At 42.6% G+C, this 27,313-nt stretch overlaps 1 protein-coding gene across 2 annotated transcripts in view; it reads left to right on the plus strand.

Annotated features, from left to right (window-relative positions):
• Positions 1 to 3,870: 3,870 nt before the first annotated feature.
• VAMP4 (vesicle associated membrane protein 4) overlaps positions 3,871 to 27,313 on the plus strand; it is a 44,617-nt gene continuing 21,174 nt past the window's right edge. For both annotated transcript variants that reach the window (XM_018566840.1, XM_018566841.1), the window contains exons 1-3: positions 3,871 to 3,881; positions 17,241 to 17,386; positions 22,523 to 22,569. In XM_018566840.1, the coding sequence (XP_018422342.1) occupies positions 17,321 to 17,386; positions 22,523 to 22,569 (113 nt within the window). In that variant the 5' untranslated portion in view covers positions 3,871 to 3,881; positions 17,241 to 17,320. The remainder of the gene's footprint in view (positions 3,882 to 17,240; positions 17,387 to 22,522; positions 22,570 to 27,313) is intronic.

Below are 27,313 nucleotides of genomic sequence, written 5' to 3' on the forward strand. Positions count from 1 at the left end.
ATCCCAATGTCTCCATATGTGTCTTATGGGCTACAGTTCTCACCAGCGCAGTCCGTTCCAGTCTGGACAGAAAAAATACTGCATGTCACATTTTCTCCGGGCCGGAAACGCACGAACGCGTCAAAAACGCACTGCATGCATAGCACCGCGTCTGCAGATCTGCTAAAGATCTGGACCAGAAAATGGTGTGAACAAGCCCTAAATAGATAGCAAAACCATCAATGAAGTATAGGGTTTACATGTGAATAAAAATCCATATATTCACCTCTGTATCTGTTTGCTGAATAAGGCTACAAGCTCTGTATTCTGGGTCTAGGCTGAAGCATGCACCTGCTTGGGTATAAGTACTGACGTGACTTTAGAGCCAGACATATGAACTACCAAATGCTGGCCTTGATATTTCCTGAGTTACTGAGCTACCAGTTAGCGTTTCCTGTTTACAGTTTTTACTGAGCATACTGAGTCAATCATTCTCATTAAACCAGCCCTATAAATGTTTATGATCATGGAGAAAAATGTTCGGCTAGATGTAGGGATGTCTAAAAAGTACATTCGTGTAAACAAATCAGTTTGGCCTTAAAGGTAATATGCTTGACTTCCAAAAGCTGCTTAAAATAGATCTGTTACTGGGAGTTATGAGAGAATAATGTCTTAACAACATCATACTTCAACCTCATACCTTGAGCTCTCTCTGCCACTAAAGAGGTATTGCATACACTTGTCCTACCCCAACCAACCTGGGTGTCTCTTTTATGCACTTGAAAGGTTATTCCATAATTATCTGAGGTGGAAACAATTTATAGGACCTTCCCTAGCCAATAGTCTTAGCATAGTTGACATCGTGTCAATTGGGTCTAGACCTTATTATATAGAGTAACATGTTTCTGAATGGGCATTCCAAAAGCAGAAAGAGGTAAAGAAAATAACCTTTTACATGGAAAACCCTTTCACAAAATATTAAGGTATGTAGCTACAAATTATGAGACCTATAAGAAATCAGGAGGGATATCAGGTTCTCCAAACTCAATTTTAAAGCCAATTTCACTGAAGAGATCAGGACCATTCTAATAAAAAATCGGTAACACTTTGTATTTTGAAGCAGTCTTCTAGAGATACGGAAAAAAACATTTGAATACAGATTTTCAAAATTGTTTTGCAAAGTCTGTAAATCCTTATACAGATATAAAGCCCTGGGCTTCAGTGTTGTTGGCTTTATATAGGTCCCCCTTGGAAATTATCATTTCAGTGCCGTCCTTCAACTGTTCTCTAACTCAGAAGCAAACATGGAACAGAGTGGAAATAAAAGGCCCTAAAGGTAGTTTAAAGTTCTGAAAAAATGGAAGCATTAAAAGAGAACTATGAGGTGAGTACTTTTCACTCACCTCATAGTTCTAGCCGACCTGTGACAATGAGACTGTCACAGGTCGGCTCAGTAGATCGGGAGGTGAGCGAAAACATACCGGCGTTCGCTCACCTCTCGATCCTGTCACGGCTCTCTGCCGTGACAGGGGAGGGGCTGGATTCCCCCCTCTCCGCTCCGATTCGCCAGCGCTGACTGGCGGATCGGACAGGGGGAGGGGGCGGGTACAGCTGGCTCTGCTTCTAGATAGGCAGAGCCAGCTGTCAGTCACGCAGCTAGGCGGATCCCGGCACAATTGTCGGGATCCGCTTCAGCTGTGGCGTCTCAGTATACCGCGAGCAGCAGCTCGTGGTATACTGCGGCATCTCAGTATACCGCGAGCTACAGTTCGCGGTATACTGAGCCTAGGGTGACGGGAGGACGCTAGTTTGTGTCCTCCCGTTACCCTAAGGAGAACTATGGGGAAAAGCCTTAACCCCATAGTTCTCCTTTAAACAGCTTTGAGCAATGCTGAGCACCACTACTTCTACTTTTCTGTGCACTGCACTGGTTTTCTGTATACTGTTCTAGTATATAGAGAATGTTTTCCATGTACAGAATGGATGTCGTTGTACACGTAACCCTCTTCTCTTCCTAAATAATCTTCTTAATAATAGTAATTACAAAATAAAGTGACTTCCATTTTCCTTGCTACTTGGAGCCATTGCTTCAGATTCCCCAGATCATAGATTCTTGTGTTGTTCAGCTTTCGCTGTTGTAGTAATCCTTAAAGGAAACTCTAGTAGTAGTTAGTCACGTTCAACTGGACATCTATAATGTTGAAAATGTTTTGCTACTCATTTTAGTGGCTTCCTTACTCCTTGAATAGGAAACACCCATCTCAGAGCCCATGGCGCAATGCTGACTGGATTACAGAAAATGAACAGGATGGCTTCACAGATTTTTACACCCCCTGTGATGTTTTTGGACAATCAACATCTGCCTTGGCACATTGAATGGCACCCCATGGTGATTGGATTAAGGGGACTGAGAAAAAGGATGAGCAGCGAAATGTCTTCAACATTACAAAACAAATCCAGTTAAATGTGATTTACTACTTCTATTTGTAGCTATAACAAGACCTGGATACAAGAAAACCTTCACAGTCTTAAAAGAAACATTTTGTGACATGAACATGGATACTCTGTATTAATCAATTAAATCAATGGTTAATGCCACTGATGTTTGCATGTAACCATTCATCCAACTGACGCTGGATGCAGACAGTGCATGTCGGGGGACGGCATTGGGATGGCATTTCTGGCTGCTCACAAACTGGTGCCAGCTAATCTGCCAGTTTGTATGCAGTCATAGCACAGAATACAGCTACACCCAGCTAGTAGATGGGTGGCTGCTGGAGACTTTTCTGTCCCTTGTGATATTGTAGTGGACAGGACGTATGGTGAAGTGGAGCCGAGCGAGATGGAGCCAGCTGTATGGAAACGTGATGATTGTAAGAGCTTGGACAAAAATGTAAAAAGATTTTTTGCTGGGCAATGTATACAATGATCTGGATTCATTAGTAAAAAAAGTTTGAGAGTTTAATACTACGTTTAAGTATTTTACTGCTTGTTCAGAATATGTAAATAATTAGTGTGCATGATCTGGGCACAGGTTTTAAAGTGGACCTTTACCCATATATTTTAAATAACAACAAACACACCTTTAGAAATGTTTAGTAATGAGATTCTACAAACACATACTTCTAGATAATTTCCGGCTTTGTATTCTTTGTATACCTTATTTCTCTTTTCTTTCCCAGTCTTCTGGCAGTGGCCATGTTAACTAAGGGCAGATTACTAGATCTCCTTTTACCTCCTGGATTTCTGGCACATGTGACTAGGACATGTGACCATGCACATCATCTCAGGGAAGGAAAATGTCTTTCCCTGAGATCTCATTAGATTACAGATGAGAATTCTAAGGCAATCCCCTGCTAATGTAAGCTTCCAGGATGGCACTTGGCACTTACATAATTTTGCCAGAACTGGACCAGGAAGTAGTTGAACTCTATTTGTAAGTAAATGAAAAACAAGTTTAACTAATGAATGTAAGATGATTTTAAATCAGCATGCAAAGCTGCCTGCTGCTGTGATTTTTAGTGAAAGGGGGTAAAGGTCCACTTTAAATCCACACTTTCTGATCTCCTGGTGGATGATAAATTATTCTAAACTGTTTTAAGGATGGAATATGATGATACCACATAGTACAAACATACACAGGAAATAACCTGCCTTTTATGAGGAAATTCACATCCAAAAACCTAAATTTTACACTGAAATTACTTAGTGTCTGAAATGTATTATTTAACCAGGCTGATCGCTTTCACAACAGAATCTGAAAAATCCACTAGAATGTTGTTTTGGATTTTTTTTACAGCTAAACTGCATGAAGGTGATGTGCGGGGCAGATTTAGCTGGCACTGTAACAAGCAATGATTGTACGTTGCATTTCCCACTTGGCATCAAAGCCTTTGGAAGAGGTTTGTCTTGGGAAACAAATTTCATTTTAGACTTATTAGGTGTTCCAGAGAATACAAAGTGTAATACAACTGCTAAATCTGAGTGCCCTGACTGGATGGCATCAATGCAAACAAACATCACATTGGTAATTATAGTGCAAATTATTTTTGTATAGATTTAAAAGGGCAACAAGTAAGATACAAGTGTTGGATTGAACAGTAAACTTGATAGCGGATAAATCATAGTGTATAGGGTTCACGTGTCTAAAGATCATACAAATAAGGTTTACATTCTTGACTCTCTATTATGTTTACATTACTTATCGATTTGTATTTTGCTTTTCCTCTGCTTCTTCTGTAAGGAGAAGCTTGATGGTTGAAATATCAGTTTTGCTTTGTACATGTTCATGTAACTTGTGTGTTCTTAATAAACCCAATTTGAACAAATAAGGTATTAGATACAGTGGGGCCCACAAATGGCCAAGTTCCTGAACACTGTAAAGATCTACCAAGGAGTGGGGTATGTGTATTGTGCTTTTTGGGAGAATCACAGAAGTAAGCAGAAGAGATGAGTAGATGCATGGACCTACACACACAGTGGTTGTGGGGAGAATTAGGAACGGGAACTGGTGAGGTAAGGGATAGGGAATTTTGGCAATAGGGATACATGTCTGAGTATGGGCCTAAGGTGATGTTTTTGAAGGATAGGAGGGAGGTGGGGTAGAGCACAGAAAGGTAGGAAAGGAAAAAGGGCTGACGGGGCAGATTTGATGTAGAAATGGGTGTACTGCACATTTCAGTTGCACCCGCCACATTTTTCTGATGTGATGATGCTGAAGAAAAGGTTATACTCACCCGAACTATGAAGCCGGTGGGCTGCTACTCCAGCCCCTGACGCCTATTCCCTCTTCCACTGCAGTTGAGATATGTCCTTTGGTGTCCTCGCATCCTATACACTGTGTATAGAACATGATGACTCAAAGATCCTTAGCAGAGGGGGAGAGAGGCTTCAGGGACAGGTCTAAAAGCAAGCCGTCTTGGAGGATCTGGTGAGTATAACTTTTAGTTTTAGTACCTAGACAAAAATGAGCACTTAACCCTTGCAGTGCGGGAGTAAGAACACTTTGCCCAGAGTTCTACTTGATACAACTCAACTGAGGCTCCCATTAGAAACATAGTGGGAACCAATGGTGTCCCTAGTCTTTTTGCTGCCTGAGGCCGGGGGGGTGCGCACATTCAGAGCAGTGGAAAGAGGGTAGAGGAGACAGCCCCACCAGACATGAGAGTGATGCTGCCAACTCCCTGCCCAGCTCTTAGCAACCTCGGATGCTCTGGCCGGCATGCCGTTCAGCTCCTGGCAGCCAGTTAGGTCACTGGTTACCGGGACTTGGGCGGGACTCCAGCCGGAGCATCCCAGGTTGCGTGGAGCTAGGCGGGGAGATGTGTTTGGCCCTTACACATCTCTCTGCTCGGCTCTTAGTAACCTGGGATGGTCTGGCCAGAAAAGGGGTGGCAAGCACACTGCAAACATTGGGCAGCAGAGCGGCCGGTATACAACAAACATGCTGCTCTGTCTGCCGCCCCTCACATGACCAAAATAGATACCATGTGAGGCAACAGCCTCAGGCTGCCTCATCAAAGGGATGGCCCTGGTGGGAGCATAAGGCTCTGTGCAGACTGCACCCCTGCTGGGATTTGAATTTAGGGCCTTAGAGATAAGAAGCACGATGGCTAAATTTGTTTTATAAAGATAAATGTCTTTGATGATCTACTCAGTATAGCTCTGTAATCATCTACCTTACTTATTTTATCTAGTGTTCTTCACATCTTACTTTTGAGCTCTCTCAGGAGGTTTGCTGAATAATTATTTGCAAATTTGTATTCCCTGCTATATTCAGTAACTAGCACGATCATAACTTGACTATCCCAAATGTTCTTTGTGAGAATAGTTGTACTGCTGTCAAATTGCCAATGCATACTAATTTGCTTCTGAACTTTTTGTGTCTTTCTTTTAAATTACTGAAATTACTTGTTGAATTTTGCAAAGGATGTAAACTTAGTGTGACTTTTTAGTTTAAATGTGATACTGGGGTATAGTTTGGTTTTAATATCTTGCAGAAGTTGCAGCTAAATGTTCAGACAGTGTCATTTGTCTCCTATCTTCCTTTTCAGTACCTGTCATTATCTATTTTCAGGCGTACTAGCAACTGAGACAGTAGCAACCTATAAAGGAAAACTGAAGCCTAATAAAAAACAGGATGCTGTCCCCATGAAGAGCTGCTGAAATCACTATAGTCACCCAATTTATATATCTGCCTCCTCTTCCTGCAATAGGAAATGAACTCTGCCGCCCAGAGACATTTGGGTTTTTGCTCCCCAACCTCTCAACATTATATCATGCCACTTGGAAGCAGCAATCAGGAATAGCGCTGAGTGAATCTGCCAAAATTCAACTCAACCAGAGTTTAGAGAATTGAACAAAAAATTCTCCCAAGGTGAATTTTTAGGTGATTTGCATTGAAGTCAATTGGAGGCAAATCTTGATGGATAATTGTGGCCTTTTGGGGGGTTGCTGGGCAAGCTATTGCCACACAAATACCACGGGAAGCCGGGCACTGCTGTGGGCGACCTGTGCAAATGCAAAAATAAAAAAGGTTAAAAGAGCACAATGGGGGCACAAATCTTTTAAATGTACTTAGTGTTTCAGAACCAGTAGGTTTTCAGGGACAGCATCAGTAACAGCCTACCTTGAAAGTGTTTTTTTTGTCTGTAGTGGAATTAAATGTATATTCTTTAACAATTTGCTTTGCTTACAGACAGCAGCAGCACCCCAAGCATCTTTCATTTGATTAATTTTAGTTTTAAAAAAAAGGCTTTTTACAATGGTTTTAGACATGTCTTGGGTGTTTTCATTAAGCAGTACTAGGTCTGCATGATGATAACCACAAATGCACAGTAGAATCATCATAAACCTCTATAGGGCTGGGAGACAGAGAGCCTGTTCTTGGTGTTGCCTTTTGTATAACGCATGCTGCTGCATTGTTGAGAAATAAAAAGTGTCACTCAAAAGCAGCTCATGTTACTCAAAAGCACCAGCCACTTCCCAACCACAAGAAGTTCCACTACAAAGCTTGGTGAAAGCTCTACCTGACATAGACAGCTTGGCAGCAATGGTCCTCCTCAGGGGCGGACGGACAACACCTGGGGCCCCCGGGCAATATAAGATGATGGGGCCCCCTTGTGCTCCGCCCATATACAAGCCCCACCCACCCACAAGCTCCACCCACATATACATTGAGTTCTTTTTTCTAAATGAAGGCGGCCCCGATGTCGAGAAATAAACCGATAGCAGGGAAAGGTTTACTCTGCTAGATAAAGCAGAGTAAACTTTTCCAGGAGAAAATGTTTCTCTCCTGGGTATCAGGGAGCCTCTATCATATAGCGGGAGACTCCCGAAAAACATCCGGGAGAGTGGAGAGTTGAGATGTCTGCTATTAACATATGAAATGCTTCCCCAACTGTAAAACACTCACTGTCACAAACACCTTCATTGTTCCAGTTTAACCTCCTGTAAACTTGCTGCTACCTACACCTCTACATAACCCTCCCAACCACTCCTTACATCTCCACTGCCTCCAATTCATTTGAGATCTTACCTCCCTGCCTTAACATTCTACAGCCCTTCTCTGCTACAGTGCCACCTCTTCTAGGTAACTAAGTAACAAATGACCCAAACAATACTTTAAACAGCAATAGCATTACTGTATAAAGTACTGCTGCAATGCAGAATGGCACCTGCTATAGAGGACCAGCGGTATTTTATACAGAGGCCCCAGGCTGCCGCATCACATACCAGGCTGCCTGCAGCTCCTCCGGCTCCTTTCTCAATATCCGGCGGCCGGTGTTTACCGACGGTCCCCCCATCTCTGCGCTGGCAGTAGCACTGGGGCCCCCCACCACTCCGCACCTACCTCTCGACGGCCCGCAGTGTCGTAACCTGAGTAACGGGCGCCCGGGGCAGAACAAAATTTTGCGCCCCCCCTGGTGATATGTGGCGGTGTACAGGTATTTAAAGGGGTTCTAAACCCTCCCGTTATTTTGCCTATATCTACTGCTATTAAGCAGTAGATATAGGCAAAAAGTTTTTAAAAAACGCTTTAACAGCGCTTAACACTTACCTTGTTTCGGCTGCGTGCTCCCGTCCGAAAAAACGAGACTGATCCGGCGGCCGTAAAGCATCTTGGGGCGTGTGCATGCGCAGTTCGGATTCTCGGCCGGGAGACGAGCAGAGACGCAAGGTAAGTCTATGGACGCGTGCACCCGCATGCAGACACCGCTGGATCAGAAGTGCCTGCTAGCAGAGAGGTGTCAGCGCTGGATCGGAGAGCCACCGCACCACTGGAGGGACAGATGAAAACATGGGGAAAGAAGAAGAAGATCCGATTAAGAGACATCATTTAAGGTAAGTGCTTTCATTAACATGGGGGGAGGGGAAACAATTTATCCTTTAATGTCCTTTTAATATGAAAAAGTTTATTTGAAAAAAAATCAAACATCAAAAAAGTGAATCATCAGATTGCATCTTCCCATTAAAAACCTTTGACAACGTTGTCCAAAACCAAAACCATTCACACTCCCACTCATACAGACGGCCCCGCATACTTGCATGGATGTGCTATACTCTACCTAGAGGAAGGGGATTAGTACAACTAAGTCAGGAATTTCCATTTGTCTAAGGAATTACATTTTAGGTTAAATAAGACAGAGATTGGTGTCCGTGGACTTTAATTTCTGGAATGGCAGATAGTCTCCTCAGCCGTCGGACACTGTCCTCCTGGCTGGTGTCAGTTTACACGGCCGGAGGAAGCAGCACCGGGAGACCGAGGGAAAAAAACATTAAATCACTCACCTTGTCACAGACGTGCTGGTCTCCGTCTCTCTCTGCACTGTGAAGCTGCTGCACGCTGGGTCCTCACGCCTGAGGCCCCCAGGGCAGCCCCGTTATTGCCTGTCAGGGCAGCCCATTATTGCCGGTAAATTTATAATCCGCCCGCTTGTCACTGTGTCCCCGTCTGTGTCCCGCGGCTACCGCTATCAGTCTGACCACTGCACGGGGGGGCTGCCGATCCCAGCAGGCAGCACGCGGGGCGAACAAAATGGCAAAGTGTAATGGGGGAGCAGGGGGACACGGCCCCCCTACTGGCCATGGGCCCTCGGGCCGTGCCCGACTGCCCGAATGGTCAGTCCGCCCCTGGTCCTCCTACTCCCACTGCATTTTCTTCATCTCAACCCCTCCCCCACATTCCCCTTGTGCATCAGCAACTACCTATGCTGCATCCAGGGGGCTCATGGTACTATATTTTTCTACATATGTACATTGGTATACTTTGGACAGAAAATGCTGTGTTTTATAAACTGCTCAAAATAATTAAAGTAACACTTTGAAAACACATCAGATCTCAATGGGGAGAAATATCATGCTGGATAGCTACTGTATACTGGACTGGGTAATGTGTTAGGAACGAAAAGATGCCACATCGTTTGTTGGAAATGAAAAATGATCAACCTACAGAAGGCTGAATTAAAAGACACCCCAAAAATCAAAGTGAACAAATGATGCAGCAGGCTAGTCCATTGTGCTGAAATGTCATTGCAGCAACTCAAAATGGTACCCATTCAAGTTTGTATGGACCACATGTGCTTGTATGGATGCCTGACAATGTCAGGGCATGTTCCTAATGAGACGACGGATGGTGTCCTGCGGTATTCTCCGCCCAGATCTGGGCCAGGGCATCACTGAGCTCCTGAACAGACTGAGATGCAACCTAATGTCCCAGAGGTGTTCTATTGGATTCAGGTCATGCGAGCTTGGGGTCCATTCAATGGTATCAATTCCTTCATCCTCAAGGAACTTGCTGCATACTCTCGCCACATGAGGCCGGGCATTGTCGTGCCCCAGGAGGAACCCAGGACCCACTGCACCAGCGTAGGGTCTGACAATGGGTCCAAGGATTTCATCCCGATACCTAATGGCAGTCAGGGTGCCATTGTCTAGCCTGTTGAGGTTTGTGCGTCCCTCCATGGATATGCCTCCCCAGACCATCACTGACCCACCACCACACCATTCCCCTAATGTTTCTACTGAAATTCACACTACAGAGCCTCATAGACAGAGCACTGGTAGAAGAGCAGGTGGTCGGTATGCCCGTATGCCACAGCCACCGGCACGCTCTCTCTCTCTGTCCTCTATTTCCATCAGTGGATGCCTAAGCAGCAAAAGGCAAAGAAAGAGTTCAAGAAGGAAGGTTGAGTGGTTGGAGCGGAGGAGGAGGGAAAGTGTAAGGCTTTCTAGGGGACTTTTTACTCTTCTCAATTCCCTGGCATTATACGTGGGTGAGCAGGCCAGAGACAATGTTGTGTTCAGTGACGGAGGACTGTGGCAGTTTGTGGTGTACGTGTATATAAGGAAGGACCTTTGCACGCGTGTGATTAAGGAAAGGGATTCCTCTGCTGATATCCCATCAAGGAGCAGTAACAGCGGAGGCTGCCTCAGTGCAGCCTCTGATGGCTTCTTTAACACACAGAGGCTGGGCCTGGCTAGAGGTACCAGTCACAGGCAGCATCTGAGCCTGGTGGTCAGTGACTAAATGGGCTTTCAGGGCTGGCAATGTAATGCTAAGAAGTGAGGACACCATGCACTGTTGGGTGCCTAGGAAGGACCACTGGCCAGGGCTGGCCTAATATGATTTCTAGGTACTGGCCTGCACTGCTGCAAGTGTCATGTCTGAGAGGGCCTTCTGCACAGCAAGACGATTTATGGCTGTGAAGCATAACCACCGGTCTCCTCAGACAACATTGATAATAAACAGCCGCTGTTTATTAAAATAAATTAAGCCTGGATCACAGATGACTACTGATCACCTAGTGTAGATGTTGCTTATGAAACCAATAAATCTATTTCCCATCCGTTTTACAAAGAAAATACTTTTCCCTCTTTTTATCGCTGTTGCTGCTGCCAACTTTTCAGCCTCCTGGCACTTCTTCTTCCTCCCCTTGCCAAAAAAGCAATTAATCCCCTGGAATAAAAAACAGATGATGCTCTCATTTTTGGGAAAGACACCTATGCTGTGCCTCCTTTCTCAACAATTGGCCCCATTCTCACTGAGGGAAATCTGCCTTGCCACTGGACAGTTTTCCCAGAACTGTGCTATGTAGTATTTTTTATTGTAGAAAAACACCTGTCTTGCTTGTGTCTCCACATTTTGCCCCTTTATAGCTGCTCATGTTTATGTACTGTCCTGCCGCTGGTCATTTTTTCAGAAATTTGTCAGATACTATACTGTAGTTTTTATTGTAGAAAAACACCAGTCCTGTTAGGTTCTCCATATTTCCACCTAGTATAGTATATATACATACATTCCTGCCACTTGTCAATTTTTTTGGAATTGTATTTGAAAAATTACACTGTAATTTTTAGTTTAGAAAAACACCTATCTTGTTTGTGTATCCATGTTTTAGTGTGGACCAGCAAGTCATGTCCATGTACTGTCCTGCTGCTGGTCAGCTCTTTAGAACTGTTTGTCAGATACTTCCTGTAATTTCTATTGTAAAAAACACCTGCCTTGTTTGTGTCGCCACAATTCATAACCCAACCACTAAAATCTCCTGCAAGCCTTAATAAGGTAAGGACACTTCAAAAGTATTTTTTTTATCTTTTTAAAACTGTTACTCTACCTGAAAATGATAGATGGTGATACTGACATGAAGTCTTGTCGCTGGAAGCCAAACTTGATCCTTGTACTCGAAATTCTGCACGAGCACCAGCGCATGTGCGTAGGCATAGTTTGGCTCACAAAATTGTGCGGGCGTGTGCATATCGGTGTGCTCATTTCACGGTGTGCGTGTGGAAGTGTGCACACGCGTGTTGAAGATTTTCGTGCTAAAAGGGCTGTTTAAGGCTGTGACATTCTAGCCACCACCGATGACTGGTTTCCTGTATCCTGAACCCAGCATCCGGACCCTGTTCTTTTGGTAATTGACTCAGGTTGACTGACCATTCTTCTGCTCTTCTGGATTCCCTCGACTTCGGCTTGTTTCTGACCACGCTCCTGCGTGCTGCTCTTTACTTCACTGCCTGTAAGTTGCTGACCTGACTTGTCCCCAACTACGTCTTGCCTGCTGTCCTGGTACTCGTGCCTCTCCTGTCCTTGTTCACCTCTTCTATTTCCAGGGGTTCTTGGACTTGAGCTGCACAAGAGGCCTACCTCGTCAACTCATGCTCCTTTAAAGTACGTGGTTCTGACACCTTATATGGGAAATGTGTGTTGTAGCATGACAATGTTCTTTCCCTATCACCCATAATCTCCTGCCTGTAAATCACCCTGTCACATGCTTTCCCAATAGAGATTACAGACTACTGTGATGAATGCCCTGAAATAGCATGCATGCATCACAATAACGTGTCCTGAAATAACATGCAGCCACCACTGTGGTGCATTTGAATGGGAAGTAGCTGCAAAAGATCATCAAATGTAACAAAGGATGAAACCTCCTTTTTAGCCAAGTAAATATAGGCAGTTGTGTCAGATACACAGCATTTAGCTAAATTCTAAATTAAACCAGATGTCCTTCAGTAAGGGTTTACATCTAATTTAAGTCATCTGCCTACAGTAGGGTTGCATCGGTTCCCATTTGCTGGGAACAGTCTCTGTTTTGAGGGCAGAGGTACAAGAGTTGTCAGGATGGTGGGGATATACAGATAATGGTGAGAGAGGATGAGGGAGACTGGGAGCCATGAGGGAAACACGGCTGGATGGGTTGATGGGTTGTACCTGTGGTTTAGGAAATACATGGGTGCTGGCAGGAGGGAATGGGGGCATTATTGCTGCCAATGACACCAGTGCTGGGAGTTACTGTTACTGCCAATGTTACCAATGTTTGGGGGTTACTATTACTGCCAATATCACCAATGTTTGGGGGTTACTGTTACTGCCAATGACACCAATGTTGGGGGGTTACTGTTACTGCCAATGTTGGGGATTACTGTTGCTCATTTTTACTCTGACACTACAAACCATACACTGAGAAGAAACACTCAGTTTATTGGCCACTCCACCGGTGTTTTTTTGTATGCATGAATATCTTGATGTCTCTTTTTTATGCCTTGATACCTTGAAGAATGTCTGTCTCTTGTTCCAAAAAGTCTGTGACCAATGACTTGAAGATATATTAAAAATAGGGGTGATTTGTGGATAGGGAGGGGGACGGGGTGATTTTGAGGGTCTGGTTAAAAGTGGGCATGGTCGGTAGATTGTCCCTGGATGTCATTTTGAAAACCTGTAACCTTAGACTGCAGGCCCTACACTAATCCCTTCCTATGCAGTTGGTCACCTATTCCTACAACAGTTCTGGCCCACTGTCATGGCTGCTGTGACACCTTATTCACACTTCTGTAGAATGTGCACAAAATGGCACGATTCTGCACATGTTCACAAAATGTGTGAAAAACTTGTGTTGCATTTGCGGTATCATTTATTACTAATGGCACCCTGAACATGATAAACAAGATGGACAATTTTTTGAGGTTACCCTATGTGTGAAGCACAAAAACCATGCAAAAATGCAAGTGTGAATGGGGAGAGTGAAGGTGCTTGGTTACCCATTCTCCCCCATGACTGGGTCTTGTGCATCTGCTAGACAGGGTACATTATAGGTTGTCCCAAAATTTGCACACGCAAAATTAGACATAAGTATGTGGTATGGTCCAATAAGTATGTGGCATGGAAATCAAGCCCTGGAAAATTATCTAGAATTTATGAATGAGGCAAAACTGAATCTCAACCTTACTCCTATACAGCCATGAATGGGGGGGAATTCATAAAAACGGAAGCAGACAGAATCTGGTGCAGTTTTTCAATGGCAACCAATCAGCTTTTCTGTTTTATTTTCAAAGCTTAGTGGAACAAACTAAAGAGAGAAGCTGATTAGTTGCCATAAAAAAACTCTGCTCCAGCAGTCTTCATGTAGTTTTCATTAATCCCCCAGTATGACTGGAAAGAAATGTGTTATGTCTATGTAGTCTTTATTTCCTCCTCTATCACAGAATGTATGAGCTCTATAAATAAAAACAAAAACAAAACTCTCTTGTCATGCTTTGTCACGGCTACCAAACAATGGCCGCTCTCTGTCTCTCTGGGCCTCTAGTATTTCGCTCCTGCGCACCCGGCGGCCATTTTTCTTTGGCTCTTTTGATGCTGCGTCCTGCTGATGACGTCATCCCGGGCCCGGCTGTGAGTCTTGTGTACAGGTGCTGGTATATTTATTATTTGGGATTATTGCTACAAATACTCCGCTCGCCTTTTCTATTGTCTGACAAAGCCAAGGCAACGCCTTCGCTACAGTATAATGCCCCGCGATTCTTTCTTTGATATCAGTTCTTTGTGATTCAATGGAGGATAGGCTGTCTGTGTATACAATTTCCTGTCTGTGTATACAATTGACATTAAGGGTTATGATCGTTGCCGGCTAGATAATCTTACAGTACAGTCAGCTGATTATAGGATTGTGATTGGTAACACTTTATTGATGAATGGTGATTGACCCTTGCATTGTGAATGTTTGTGATTTGGAGACAGTGCTGTGTATAATATCTTTATGTCTCGTACATGTAATCCCAATCACTCAGATGTCATAATTCACATGTTAAAGTAGAACTCTAGTCTAAAACCAGCCATACATATATAGTGCGACATGACAAGTTTAGTCATTCAGTGTTGATTGTTTTGACTCAAATAATGATGTCTGTGAAAATAATTATGTCTATTCTAGGTACGGATGAATGCTACTCACTGTAAACATCCTGGCTTTATTCATTGTGATTATTACACACCACGATCTTCTCCTGGCGCTGTCACTGACAGTTATGATTTTCATACACTGTCTGCCAATTGTTCGCCCGTGTTGTCACCCACCCTGTCCTTGTGGAGACTAGTGATGAGGCTGGGTCTGGTGTGAACCAATTTCACCTAAAAACTGTGACCGAAGCCATCCAACACCCCCCCACCTCATTCCACCCAGTCAGTGGCACAGGGACATTCCCCGTCACTTTGTTATGTATAACTGCGCCTGCCGCAACTGAACGGGTTGGAAGGAAGGGGTGGCAGTAACACTTTTGAGTGTGCTTGGGTGAAATGGGTTTACACCAAGCCCAGCCTCATCCCGCTTGAAACTCTGACTTCCACCCCCTCCTTCTGACCCAATCAGTTACAGAGAGGCGCATTCCCCACCCCGCAGCTATATGTCACAAAGGGGCAGGGAATACCCCCGCCACAACTGCTTCCACTGATTGGGTCGGGAGGAAGAGGCGGCAGTGACAGTTTGGAGTAGGCTTGGATGAACTCAGGCAAACAAACTGAAGCTGATTGGTTACTATGAGCATCTGCTCCACTTTTCATATATTTCCCCCATAATATTCTAAATTTTTAAAAAAATCATGGCAGTTGCTTTTGGTACACGGTGCTAACACACATAAATGTCATCCAGTTTAGGGCTGCAACTAACCATTATTTTCATAATCGATTAGTTGGCCGTTAATTTTTTCGATTATTCGGATAAAAAAAAAAAAGAAAGTTCTCCCTCAAGTCTGCTGATTGTCAGCAGGGAGTGGGCAGGTGCAATAACCAGCCTGCTATTGGCTACTGCAATTTGAAATAATCAATACCAGGCTGGCTATTGCTTCTGACCACTGTGGATTGGAGTGGAACAGTTGAATGGAACAGGGGGCGGTGTTGATTTGCAGAGTTACAGTTACTGCCCTGGCAGCCAGTCTTTCCTCCCCACTGGGCACCGTCTGCAGCAGTCTGTGTCCCCTCCAATCCCTGCTGTCTCTGCCGATACAGGCAGGAGAGAGCAGCGAAGATCAGAGGGGACACAGACTGCCGCGGGCTCCCAAACGGGAGGAGAGAGCTGCAGAGCAGTGGGGGTGAGTTAAGGTTTGAGGGGAGATCTCCTCACTGCTGGTCATTGGTTGCAGGGGTCGGTGTCCCCTCCACAGAGATGGCACACTGGCTCCCAGCACGGAGGAGAGAACTAGGGGATCCAGATCAAATAACTGATAATGAGAATCGTTGACAACAATTCTCACTCGATTATTACTGATTAATCGATTAGTTGGTTTCATCCCTAATCCGGTTAGCATTAATATGTACCTTAAGTGAATTGTATGTTTTTCATGAGATGTAGGTCTTTAAAATAAAGCATAAAATGAACAGGGAGCTAGTCAAAATGTGAAAAACACTCCTGTTCATATTTTTCAGTACTTCTAGGCAGAACTCCAGTGAAGATCAAAATAATCAATAAACCTAAAGTGTGCTGTTATTTTCCCATGTAGGACAAACTGGCCCACCCTTTCTACTGCTTAGATATGTACTTACTCTTGCTGGAGTGACCTTGCACTGGGTTAATGACCTTCTCCCCTCCTCCGTGGGTCAATATTGAGGTCGGGTGATTGACCACCCAGACCTGAATACTCCATATATGGAGGAAGGGGAGAAGGTCATATTGTCCCCTATATTACGAAGTATTTGGTATTGAGAGGGAAAATGTTTTCAAAATGGCTTCAATTCATAAAGTATAAGGCTTTGGACATATATACTGTATATTAACTTTTGGTCTATTTATATGATACTTTCATAATTTGGGGTGTGCGAGACATGATTGTATTGGTTTAAACACGTGATTTTTCCAGACAACCACAGACAACCTCATGACCAAGGCACTGTGCCAAGTCTGAGAACATCTGAGTGACAGAAATATCTAAAAAAGTCCCTATGAAATCCTAACGGCCATCTGAATTTGACCAATGATCATAGCTTATACCAATTACATACATCCTACTATAAATGTTAAAGCAATTGTGCAAAAAAATCAGACTAGCTACAGCATACCATTACTGTCTTTCCAATATCAAGCTATTGCATAATAATTCAGGTCCACTGGCTAATGGTCATAGCAGGTAGTTGTACCTGCACCTAAAAAGTTATTTCATGACAGTAGTTTCAAGGATTCCTACAGACAAATAAAGCAGCGGGGGAGCATGACTAGATGAATATTATGGAGGGGTGGGCTAACAGTCCTTAGCCCTTTGTATGTTTCCAGAACTTAGAACTCAGTGCTAACTGTCTTTGCTTGAAGCAACTGAATGCTGTGCCAGGGGGACAAAGGCAAATATGTGCAGCTGGTGGAGTTACCATTAACGTGAACTTGCTTTGTCTTGCTGGGTAGGCACTAGGGTTTGGTATAGCGGTGAACCAGCTTTGACTTCGCTTGTTGTACCTCAATATTATTCATTTATTATTATACTGTAATTTCTGTTTTTTGCAGGGCCCTATAGCTGAATAATAAACAAAAGAGAACATCTATAAAGCGCCTGTTCCATTACTGTGTTCTTGTAATCCAACACAATGCCTCCAAAGTTTAAGCGGCACCTTAAGGATGAAGAAGTAACAGGATCAGTTAAAAGTGAAAGAGTAAGTTCTTGTTTCTACTATATATTTGTTTTAAATCTGAATAGGATAACCACAAAATAGAATTGGTAACATTTATTTGTGTTATTTGATTCCATATAATGTACAGGCACGGTGCAATACATAGTCACTTTGTCAGTTACTAAAGCAGCCCCAAAGTCTAAAAGAAAATTAGGGGTTCTCAAAGTTTTTAAACAATGGGCCATTTCGCTGCGCTTCGGATTGTTGGGGGGGCCTGGCTGTGGTCATTAGGAGTAAAGGTTTTCCCCGGGGTCAGTGACCAGTGAGAACAAAAAACACCTTATGTCAGTGGGAGTAAAAAATTACTTGGAATCAGTGGTAACTGAGAAAATAACACACTCCAGGATCATTGGTCAGTGGGAGAAAGAACTGTGCACCATTGTTTGTTTTGGTGTAAGGAATAGTGTCCAGTCATTGGTGTCAGTGGAACTAATAGTGCCCCATTGTTGGTGTCAGTGTAAGGAATATTGCCCTATTGTTGGTTTCAGTGGGATTAGTAAAGCCCCACAACATGTCATCCACGACATAGAGATTGGATTAAATAGCTAAATTTCAGTTTTTGCGGATGATGCTAAACTTTGCAGAGCAGTAAATTCCAAACAGGAGATATTCGCACTACAACAGGACCTAAGCAAAATTGAGGCATGGGCTACAAGATGGCAAATGCGATTTAATGTTGAAAAATGTAAGGTTATGCATATGGGAGTAAAGAACATGTGCGCAAACTACTACTTGGGGGGTGCTACATTAGGGAAGTCAGACATAGAAATAGACCTGGGGGTGCTCATAGGTCACAGATTTAGCAATAGTAAGCAATGCCAAGCAGCAGCCAGTAAAGCTAACAAGGTACTGGCGTGTATTAAAAGAGGAATTGTAGCAAGGGATCAAAGAGTAATACTTCCACTTTATAAATCATTGGTTCGGCCCCATCTTGAGTATGCGGTACAGTTCTGGTTGCCGACTCCCAGGAGGGAGGTCCTGGAACTGGAGAGGGTTCAGAGAAGGGCTACAAAATTAAAGAGATTGAAGGCCTGTGTTATGACCGCATTCAAAATCTTAACTTATTCACCTTAGAAAAGAGGCGATTAAGAGGGGACCATATTGCATTTTTCAAAATCATCAATGGGGACCACAGACCCAACAAGAGGTTAGAAGAGAGGGGGTTCAATCTTAGAATTTGTAGGGGGTATTTCACTGTGAGAATAGTGAAAGTTTGGAATTCCCTACCAGAGGCGGTGGTGTCTGCGAATAACATTGAGACTTCTGGATGAGTTTCTTCTTTTACAGAATCCACAGGGATATGGGAAGTGTTAGAGTAAGATAAATACACACACACACTTACATACTGACATACATAGGGTGAACTAGATGGACCTTGGTCTTTATTCAACCTTACATACTATGTTACTATGTGTATTCAGTGGTCACATACCTTTTAAATATAAATTATGTCCTGAATGACATCACGGCAGGCGCTGTTGGCCAAGAAATCACAGTGTCAGATAAGGTACATTGCTGGTTGCAAGAGAGAATGATGGCATCAGGCTTTCTCTGTGATAGCTTATTTTGTAAAACTTTGCATCCCCTGATGCTTCTGTCTCCGGAAGCTAGAAGGCTTCATAGGCTCTTGGCACCAGGAAATGGTTGGAATCCAGTTTTTATATTGGTCTTCAAAATGTTAGTTTATTATGACCACCTGACGCTTGTAGGCAAATTAGCTATCATTTCGCACTGAAGTTGCTAGAGGGCCAGACCATTATAAATAGGGAAACAGGTTGTTTACCACGACAGTAGAAGTGATTTTTTTTCTGAAGATATGGGTAAACAACGCGATTGAACAGCCTTTGGACGTAGGATGATTGTTGGCGCTCGGAGCCATGGAGCGAGTATCAGCAAAACAGAAGAATTCGTTAAATGTTCAAGAGCAGCTGTTGTTAAAGTGTTTAAAGACTGGACTGTCAGCTGAAAATCTGGGTCTGAACGTGCGAATTGTGGCCGTCAGCGACTAGTCAATGTTAGGGCAGAACGAAGAGTGGCAAGACTGGTACAAGACAACAGAAGGGCGACAGTGCAGTGTCAGATTCCTCGCATCACCTTTCAACATCTCGTGGAGTCACGAGGTGGCCCAACGAAGTCATCTCGTGGAGCCGTCTCGTGGCCCAACAAAGTACTGAGCATCTGTATTGATCTGCAGCCAAGTGATACACAAATAAGATACATTTTTGTTAATAGTTAAGGCACTTGTATGCATTTTTAAGACTTAACTCCAGAGTTTAGTGTCACTTTAATATTACATATATTATAGTTTGTATCACCAGCTTTTCAATCCCGTATAACATTTCCTTCTTCTCACTTCCCACATAGTTAGTCATATCTGAAGAACCAGGCAGTCAGCACACCTGAAAAAAGTGCTCATGAACTTTTAAACCTTCTGCATTCCTGTCATATGTTTTTCAAAAGAAGGATTCTAGAGACAGCTTGTTCACTTTGCTACAGTAGTTTTGATTTTGGGTCTGGATTTTACAAGCTGGATGACCTGTGAAATAATCTGTTTACCAAGTAAAGGAGCACACTTATAAATATTATGCTCAATTTCCATGAAGTATTGCCCCAGATGGAACAGTCCTGTTTTTGTTTCATACATATTCATTTTGGTGACAAAACTGCATTTCTATTTGGTGACTAGAATTGGCACATGTGGCTCTGTTTTGGGTGGTGGCAGTTCAGCACAAAGTTAGTAATGTAATCCAGTTCATATGCTATGTGTGTTTGACTGGGGAAATTACTATGGCCAGTTTTTACCTCATTGTCTAGGATGCCTTTTGGATTTGAACTGGGTAGAGATGGAATGGCTTGTAAACAATCAAACCCATGGAATGTGTACTGCTGTGCGTGGTGGTTGTACTGGAGATTTGCAAAATAGCAATTAATCAGATAATGGCTGTAATCCGGTACAACATAAAACATGAAATCGGATGGCTTAAAAATAAAAGGTATAATGTACAAAGCCATTTTAAATCCCCTAAGCTGGTTCCATTTTGGACCAAATATGCTGTAATCTATCTGTTTGTTGTGTATTGTGTCTGTGACCCAATGGTTTGCTTTTGGCATTTAGTTTTCTTTATAATTACATTATTGTAATATCTATGCCTAAACTGTGTAGCAATATTGTAAACATTGATCGCAGAAATAAGATTTGCCATAAATGGAAAATTGAAACAAATAGATAAAGAACAGAGAATGAAATAGCATACTGACAGTTGTCATGGTTTGTTGCATACAGTGCTGACAGCAAGCACAAAGTAATAACCATTTTGTATTGGTATTATTTTGAACTGGCAGCCTTTGCAGTAGCAGTTTTGTAGAATATACAGAAGCCTGACTACAGATGAAGTGAAATGTTCCGATACTGAAACATGTGGAGCCAGAAACAGAATGATGTGAAGATGAGAGAAGACTTAAAAGTATTTGGGGCAGGATGTGGGAGGAAATGCTTCGGAGCATTGTTTCCCAAGATGTTGTTACTTGTATATCGCTTTGAGGGTTTTGTGCCACTTGTGCCATGAATTCCTGGCTTACATTTGATGGTTTCTTTTAAACGGTATCTACAAATGATTTTTATATTAGATATTGTGCTAGTAGTAATACATTTCACATCTTAGAGAGGTTCTCCATGTGTAGAACAACTATGTTGCTATACCAGTTTATTTCAGCATTGTTGGGGAGGCTGTTTTATATAGTCTTATGCAGGGAGTCTCTTCTTTACTTATGGTCACTCATGCAGTCCGATCGAAGGAGTCTCTTCTTTTCTCATAGTCACTGATACAGTCTGATCCAAGGAGACTCTTCTTCCCTCATGGTCAATAATACAGTCTGATCCAGGCAGTCTCTTCTTTCCTTATGGTCACTCATGCAATCCGATCTAAGGAGTCTCTTCTTTTCTCATAGTCACTGATACAATCTGATCTAAGGAGTCTCTTTTCTCATAGTCACTGATACAATCTGATCTAAAGAGTCTCTTCTTTCCTCATAGTCACTGATCCAGTCTAATCCAGAGGGTCTCTTCTTTCCTCATGGTCATTCATACAGTCTGATCTGAGGAGTCTCCTTCTTTCCTCATAGTCACTGTTACAGTCTAATCCAGGCAGTTTCTTCTTTCTCTCCCGTTCATTGAAGGACACAGGGAACAGATCGAACCCTGTAAGGGCTGCGGCCTCTCTTCAGGGACATCTCCCAAGTCTCCCCTTTGCGCGGCCTGTACTTCTGCGCCCCTTTCCCAGTCTCCCTTGGTGCCTGTGGGGTCTTTGGGTGGGTGGTCCACCGATGATCACTCATACAGTCTGATTCAGCCAGTCTCTTCTTTCCTCATGGTCACTTATACATTCTGATCCAAGCAGTCTCTTCTTTCCTCATGGTCACTCATACATTCTGACCCAGGCAGTCTCTTCTTTCCTTATGGTCACTCATGCAATATGACGTGAGGAGTTTCTTCTTTCCTCATGGTCATCCATAGAGTCTGATCCAGGGAGATACTTCTTTCCTCATGGTCACTCAATACAGCCTGATCCAGGGAGTTTATTCTTTCCTCGGGGTCACTCATACACTCAATTTAAGGGAGTCTTTTCTTTCCTCATGGTCACTCTCATACCATCTGTTTTAGGGAGTCTTTTCTTTCCTCATGGTCATCCATAGAGTCTGATCCAGGGAGACTCTTCTTTCCTTGTGATCACTCACTACATTCTGATCCAGGAAGTGTCTTCTTTCCTCATGATAACTCGTACATTCTGATCCAGGGAGTTTATTCTTTCTTCATGGTCACTCATACAGTCTGTTTCACGTAGTCTTTTCATTCCTCATGGTCATCCATATAGTCTGATCCAGGGAGTCTCTCCTTTCCTCATGAGTCCTTGATGTCTACCATCCCAGCTCTGTAACCCAGCTCAAAGACCCAAGTTTCCGCCTATATTCTACTCTCTCCATTCACCAGTCTTCTGACTGTTTGTTTTGTTTTAGGGTTGGGCCCTTAGGAGATGTGTATGAGTAGTTTTCCTATATGCTACACATGCCATTTGGAGGTTCAGCTCTCTCTAATAATTTATGTTTTCCTTTTTTCCACAGCGGAATTTGTTAGAAGGGGACTCTGATGAGGAGGAAGATTTTTTTCTGTAAGTGTATGGTGTTTTTTTTTAGTAATTAATTATCCTTTAGCCATTTTCTAGTTGCATGGATGACATTGGTTTGATAGCAACATATTTAAATTGATTCTGTCTACAGATGAGCCAGGGCTTGGTGCAAACCTAGTTCTCCTGAGTTCACCCAAGCCTGCTCATAACTGTGACTGCCACTACCCTCTGCTGCATGCTGTGGTGGATCCACAGCATGCAGCAGGGGACTGGGCATTTGAAATGCATGGAAATGGGTTAGAAGTAGAAGATCCTTTGGCAACGGCTGTTCTTCAAGAGAGTGAAGATTGGCCTCAAGGACAGGGGACAGGTAAGTATTAAAACTCTCATTTTACAGGGTAGGTTTTTAAATTTTTATTTTAGGTAGTAACAGAGTTGTTTTAGGCAATCTTAAGACATCTTTGGAAGGAGTAATTTCTGATTAAATCTGCTTTGCCTCCCCTTGCAGCAACATATAACTGTAATATAGATCAGCTTCTGTTGACAGAGTGCATATTGGATCACTCTTAGCAGTTGCTGCATGCGGGGGAATAGATAAGGCCCCCCTGATTCAGCCACTGGATACAAATAAAAAATAATTAAAAGAAAAAAAAAACCAGAGAAAAATTATACATGTAAAACTTTCAGTGTATCTGAAGCCAAGGCTTTTATCTAATGATTGTGAAAGGGTTAGGACTACTGTCATGTTTAGAAAAACTGACTGTGTTTCTTATAGAAGCCATTAGAGTCTTCTTAAATGTTTCTTTCACTTCTACCTCTGAAAATATTGCCTTATTATTTTGGACCGTCAAGACAAAAGTTTGGGTTGGTTTTCAATCATTGGATTGTTAACTATTTAGGGTCATGTGCTGTGAACGTTCTATTGAATGGCAGCGATAAATGAGAAATTAGTTGACTTACTTGGTCAATGCCCACCAAACGTGGTCCAAAAGCCAATGTGTGAGGATAGACATAGGGGCTGCCATTCCTGGCATGATTTTAATGGTGTAGACTCTGGCAATGTCATCTGGATTCTGGTTTCCCTACTTGGTGAGCAGCTGATCTGGAACAGGCACGCAGTCACTAACCTCTGCAGAGTTTGAACTTTGGACTTGCATGCTTGTTCATGCTATTGATTATCTAGGTAGTAAAACCAGGCGAAATGGAAGCTTATATGTTCCTGTCTTCACAGCTTACTTTCAACACAACGCAAAGGATACTAGAATAGTCTATATATTAAGGCATTAGCATTGAAAGAAAGAGCTGAACATAATTCAGTGAATGTACAGGACCACAAAACATTCTATTACCATGTTAATTAGGCAGATATGGTAATCATATTTTTACAGCAGAGCAATAGAGCTTACATTGTTTTAACACTCTGCTATTTTAATGTAATTAGCTGTCTTCTTAATAATCTCCACTCTGAATGTAGCCTAAAGAAATACGCTTGTTACACTTGAGAAATTTGTGAATGTGAATGTTTGCTTAAAAATAGACAATGTGTGAATTAAAAGATACCAAACACAAGAACAAAATTTCTTAGATCCTTAGATGACCTGGCTGCTTTAGTTTTAATTTTTCCTGGCTATGAACATTTTCACAAAGTATAGAAAATACCTGATGATCTTTTCAAAAATGCAATGTTCTTATCACTTAAACAGCTTAAAACAATGTTATCCTCCATATGTAACCTACTAATCTCCCCATCCACTGTGTACTGGAGATGAACAAAGGAAGAAATGTTTGAAGTCCAGGCTGTGTAACAACCATAGCCCCTTCCATAGATACAGTGGAGGAGTAAGAGTAGTCACCCACAAACAGAAAATGTGTTATTCACAGGCTTACCAGATAAAAATAAAGCAAAAACGTATGCAGCCTCCCTATCTAAGAACTGGTAAGCTACACTATATTACATTTGGATTTTGGGCTTAGATACACTTTAAGGCTCCGTCCACACATTAGTGGTACAAATGCGTGTGGTAGTGCGCTAAACATAAAAATGAATACAGTTCAATGTACCTGGTTCACACATGCGCGTCGTCCACGCAATCCGAAAACGCGCGGCGCACAAAAAAGTCCAAGCGTGTTATTTTGGGCAGATTCCGCGCATTACGGCTATATTAGTAGCCGCAAATGTGCGGAATCTGCACATATGTTAAAATGTGCGTGTTTTCGTTCCACGTTCAACCGATATGTGTGAATGGAACCTAATGGTTATTCATTGATATTCTCCTTCCTCACAGAGATCACAGCATCTACATGATTATGGTTAGATTTTAAAGTGTTCGGTTCTGGGTATGAACACTCTGCTTGTGATTGCATATTCAGTTCTATGTGGTGGTTGTGTCTAGTTTACGTAGACAACTGCAGAGGGGCCCTCACCATAAAAACAATTTGCTCCCTCCTCCACCATTATTGTACAATAATTGTCTCTTTATTGTGGGCACTATATAAAATACCAATAATAAATAATTATATAAATGTATACAGTCTTGCTACCTGATCAGACTGTCTGTCTTTATTTGGACCTTACGGGGCATTTAGGCTACATCCACGCTAGCAAAATGTACCTTTTAATATGTACATTAAAATTAACATGGCGCCAGCTGTAACTTTTGAGGAGCATTGGCTGCCTGGCGCCGGGGATTTGTCTGACCCTAGTGTATGCTGTTCTAGCAAGCTTTGCTGTCACGTTTTATTTTGTTCCCTATTAAATCACTATACCCTATTCAACCCCAACTCTGTCTTCCTTGGCATCAGTAACACAGTTGACGTCACATTATGTAATGATGCTGTTTTTCGGCTTATTGATTACATTCTGATTGTCAGATATAGATTACCTGCATCTAAGAGTTATTTCTTAAAGGGTTTCTAGTATAATAATAATAATATGGTTTCTGGGGTACCAGTCTTATGTACATCGGTGGTTTGCTGAAAACATTCAAGCATTAAATAAGATTTTCAGATTCTACTCAGTATAGCCAAGTTGTGTTTCCAGATATTCGTGGAAAAACTGAGCTGTTTAGAAAGGATCAACATCACTTTCCTGAACTCTTCATTAAGAAAATGATTTTACCATTTAAATGTTCCACTATGTTATGCCTGTTTTTACTATTGTCGCCTCATGTTAATGAGGAAATGCTACTCTGCTGCCAATTGCTTATTTTAGCTGGACAGTAAAGTAGAAATAAAGTAGTAGTAATTTTTTTTGTGTTTTGGATAGAGATGGTAAGAGAAATAAACTTTCCCAAGTTTCTATTGTCTGTCCCAGAGATGGTGGTCACTGAGACAGGAAGCAAAAAAATTATCTTCCATAGGGTCAAAGACTTCAACAACACATTTTTTAGTGGAGTGGGAAGAGTAAGGCCTGGTTCACACCTGGCCGTTGTACAGCGCGTTCCTATGCGCTGTAAAACGCTCAACATGTGAAAACCAATAATTGCCTATGGGCATGGTTCCCACCTGGGCTTTTTACAGCGAGTAGGAACGCGCTTAAAAACACCCTACGCCCAAAGAAGTACAGGAGCTTCTTTGGGGCGTATTTGCAGCGCGTATCCATTAGGATACAGCCCGATAGCCCTTGTAAACGCGCGTTTTTCGCACATTTCTTTTACCGTAAACCGCGCGGCACGAAACGCGCATATTCTGTACGCCCAGGTGTGAACCCAGCATAAGAACATCTATCATTTTTTTTTTTATAGTTTGTGTAATTAGGAAAGGAAACAGTTTCAAAAGTTGTGCTTCAATCACAACAAAATGTTTTTATGATTGTTCTAGACCGCTTCAAGCTGAACACAAATATAATTTCAGAAGGACTTTTATCACATAAGAATCTTGAGAAATATAAAATTAAATTTGAATCACTGTAACACATTTAAATGCATAATGTTAATTTAAATATAATGCATCATTTTTTATATGTAGCACGAGTCAATGTCAGCACAGAAAACGAGGTTGTCTACCTGTGCAAAGAAACGTATTAAATCATGCATGCACAGATCCCCTCCTGATCGGAGCAGTACGGATCGGATGTCACCCATGTGACATCTGCATCTGTCCAGTTTTCTCCTCCATCGCAAAGAACTAAAACTGCCAGACCAGACCGCATGTTGGTCTATGGGGAATCGGATGTAAACAGACGTGTCTGTTTACATCAGATTACCCCTAATCCGGCATGATCAGGTCTGGCGAAATGGAACAGAGTTTATCAGGACCTGACCGGAGTCAGGGGTAACCGGGTGCAAATGGATGCCCGTCCGTTTATTGGGCATCAGGCCTGCCTGACAAATTGACAGGGGACCCAATCGGACAGCCTATGTGAAAAAGGCCTTTCTGATGTTGGAACTTTGGCTGCCCTGTTCAGAATTATGTTTATCTGAACTGTTAGTTGTAGGTACAATAGTTGTGTTTATATGTCAAAATGATATCCCTTAACAGCGGGACAGCAGCCAGAAGTTAAAGGATAGTTGTTGTAAATACACTGCATATGCAAGCAGTTCTTTTCTTTTCAGTGTTTTTTCTTTACGAACACACATGGAAGGAAAGAAGTACAGCTTGTATCAAATGGATACACACAATCAGGGCCCAAGAAGCGTAGAATCTGCCAAAAAAGAACATGTATATGTACAAAACGACAGGCGTTCTGCTACAGGCGACATGATGCTCAGATGTAAACATGGCCATAGAAGTGAATGAGAATTTTTTTTTTTGGGGGGGGGGGGGGGGGGGCCTGTGTTGGGTGGGT

Source organism: Nanorana parkeri, unplaced genomic scaffold (genome assembly GCF_000935625.1).
Source record: "Nanorana parkeri isolate BGI_ZX_2015 unplaced genomic scaffold, ASM93562v1 scaffold982, whole genome shotgun sequence".
Lineage (NCBI taxonomy): Eukaryota > Metazoa > Chordata > Amphibia > Anura > Dicroglossidae > Nanorana > Nanorana parkeri.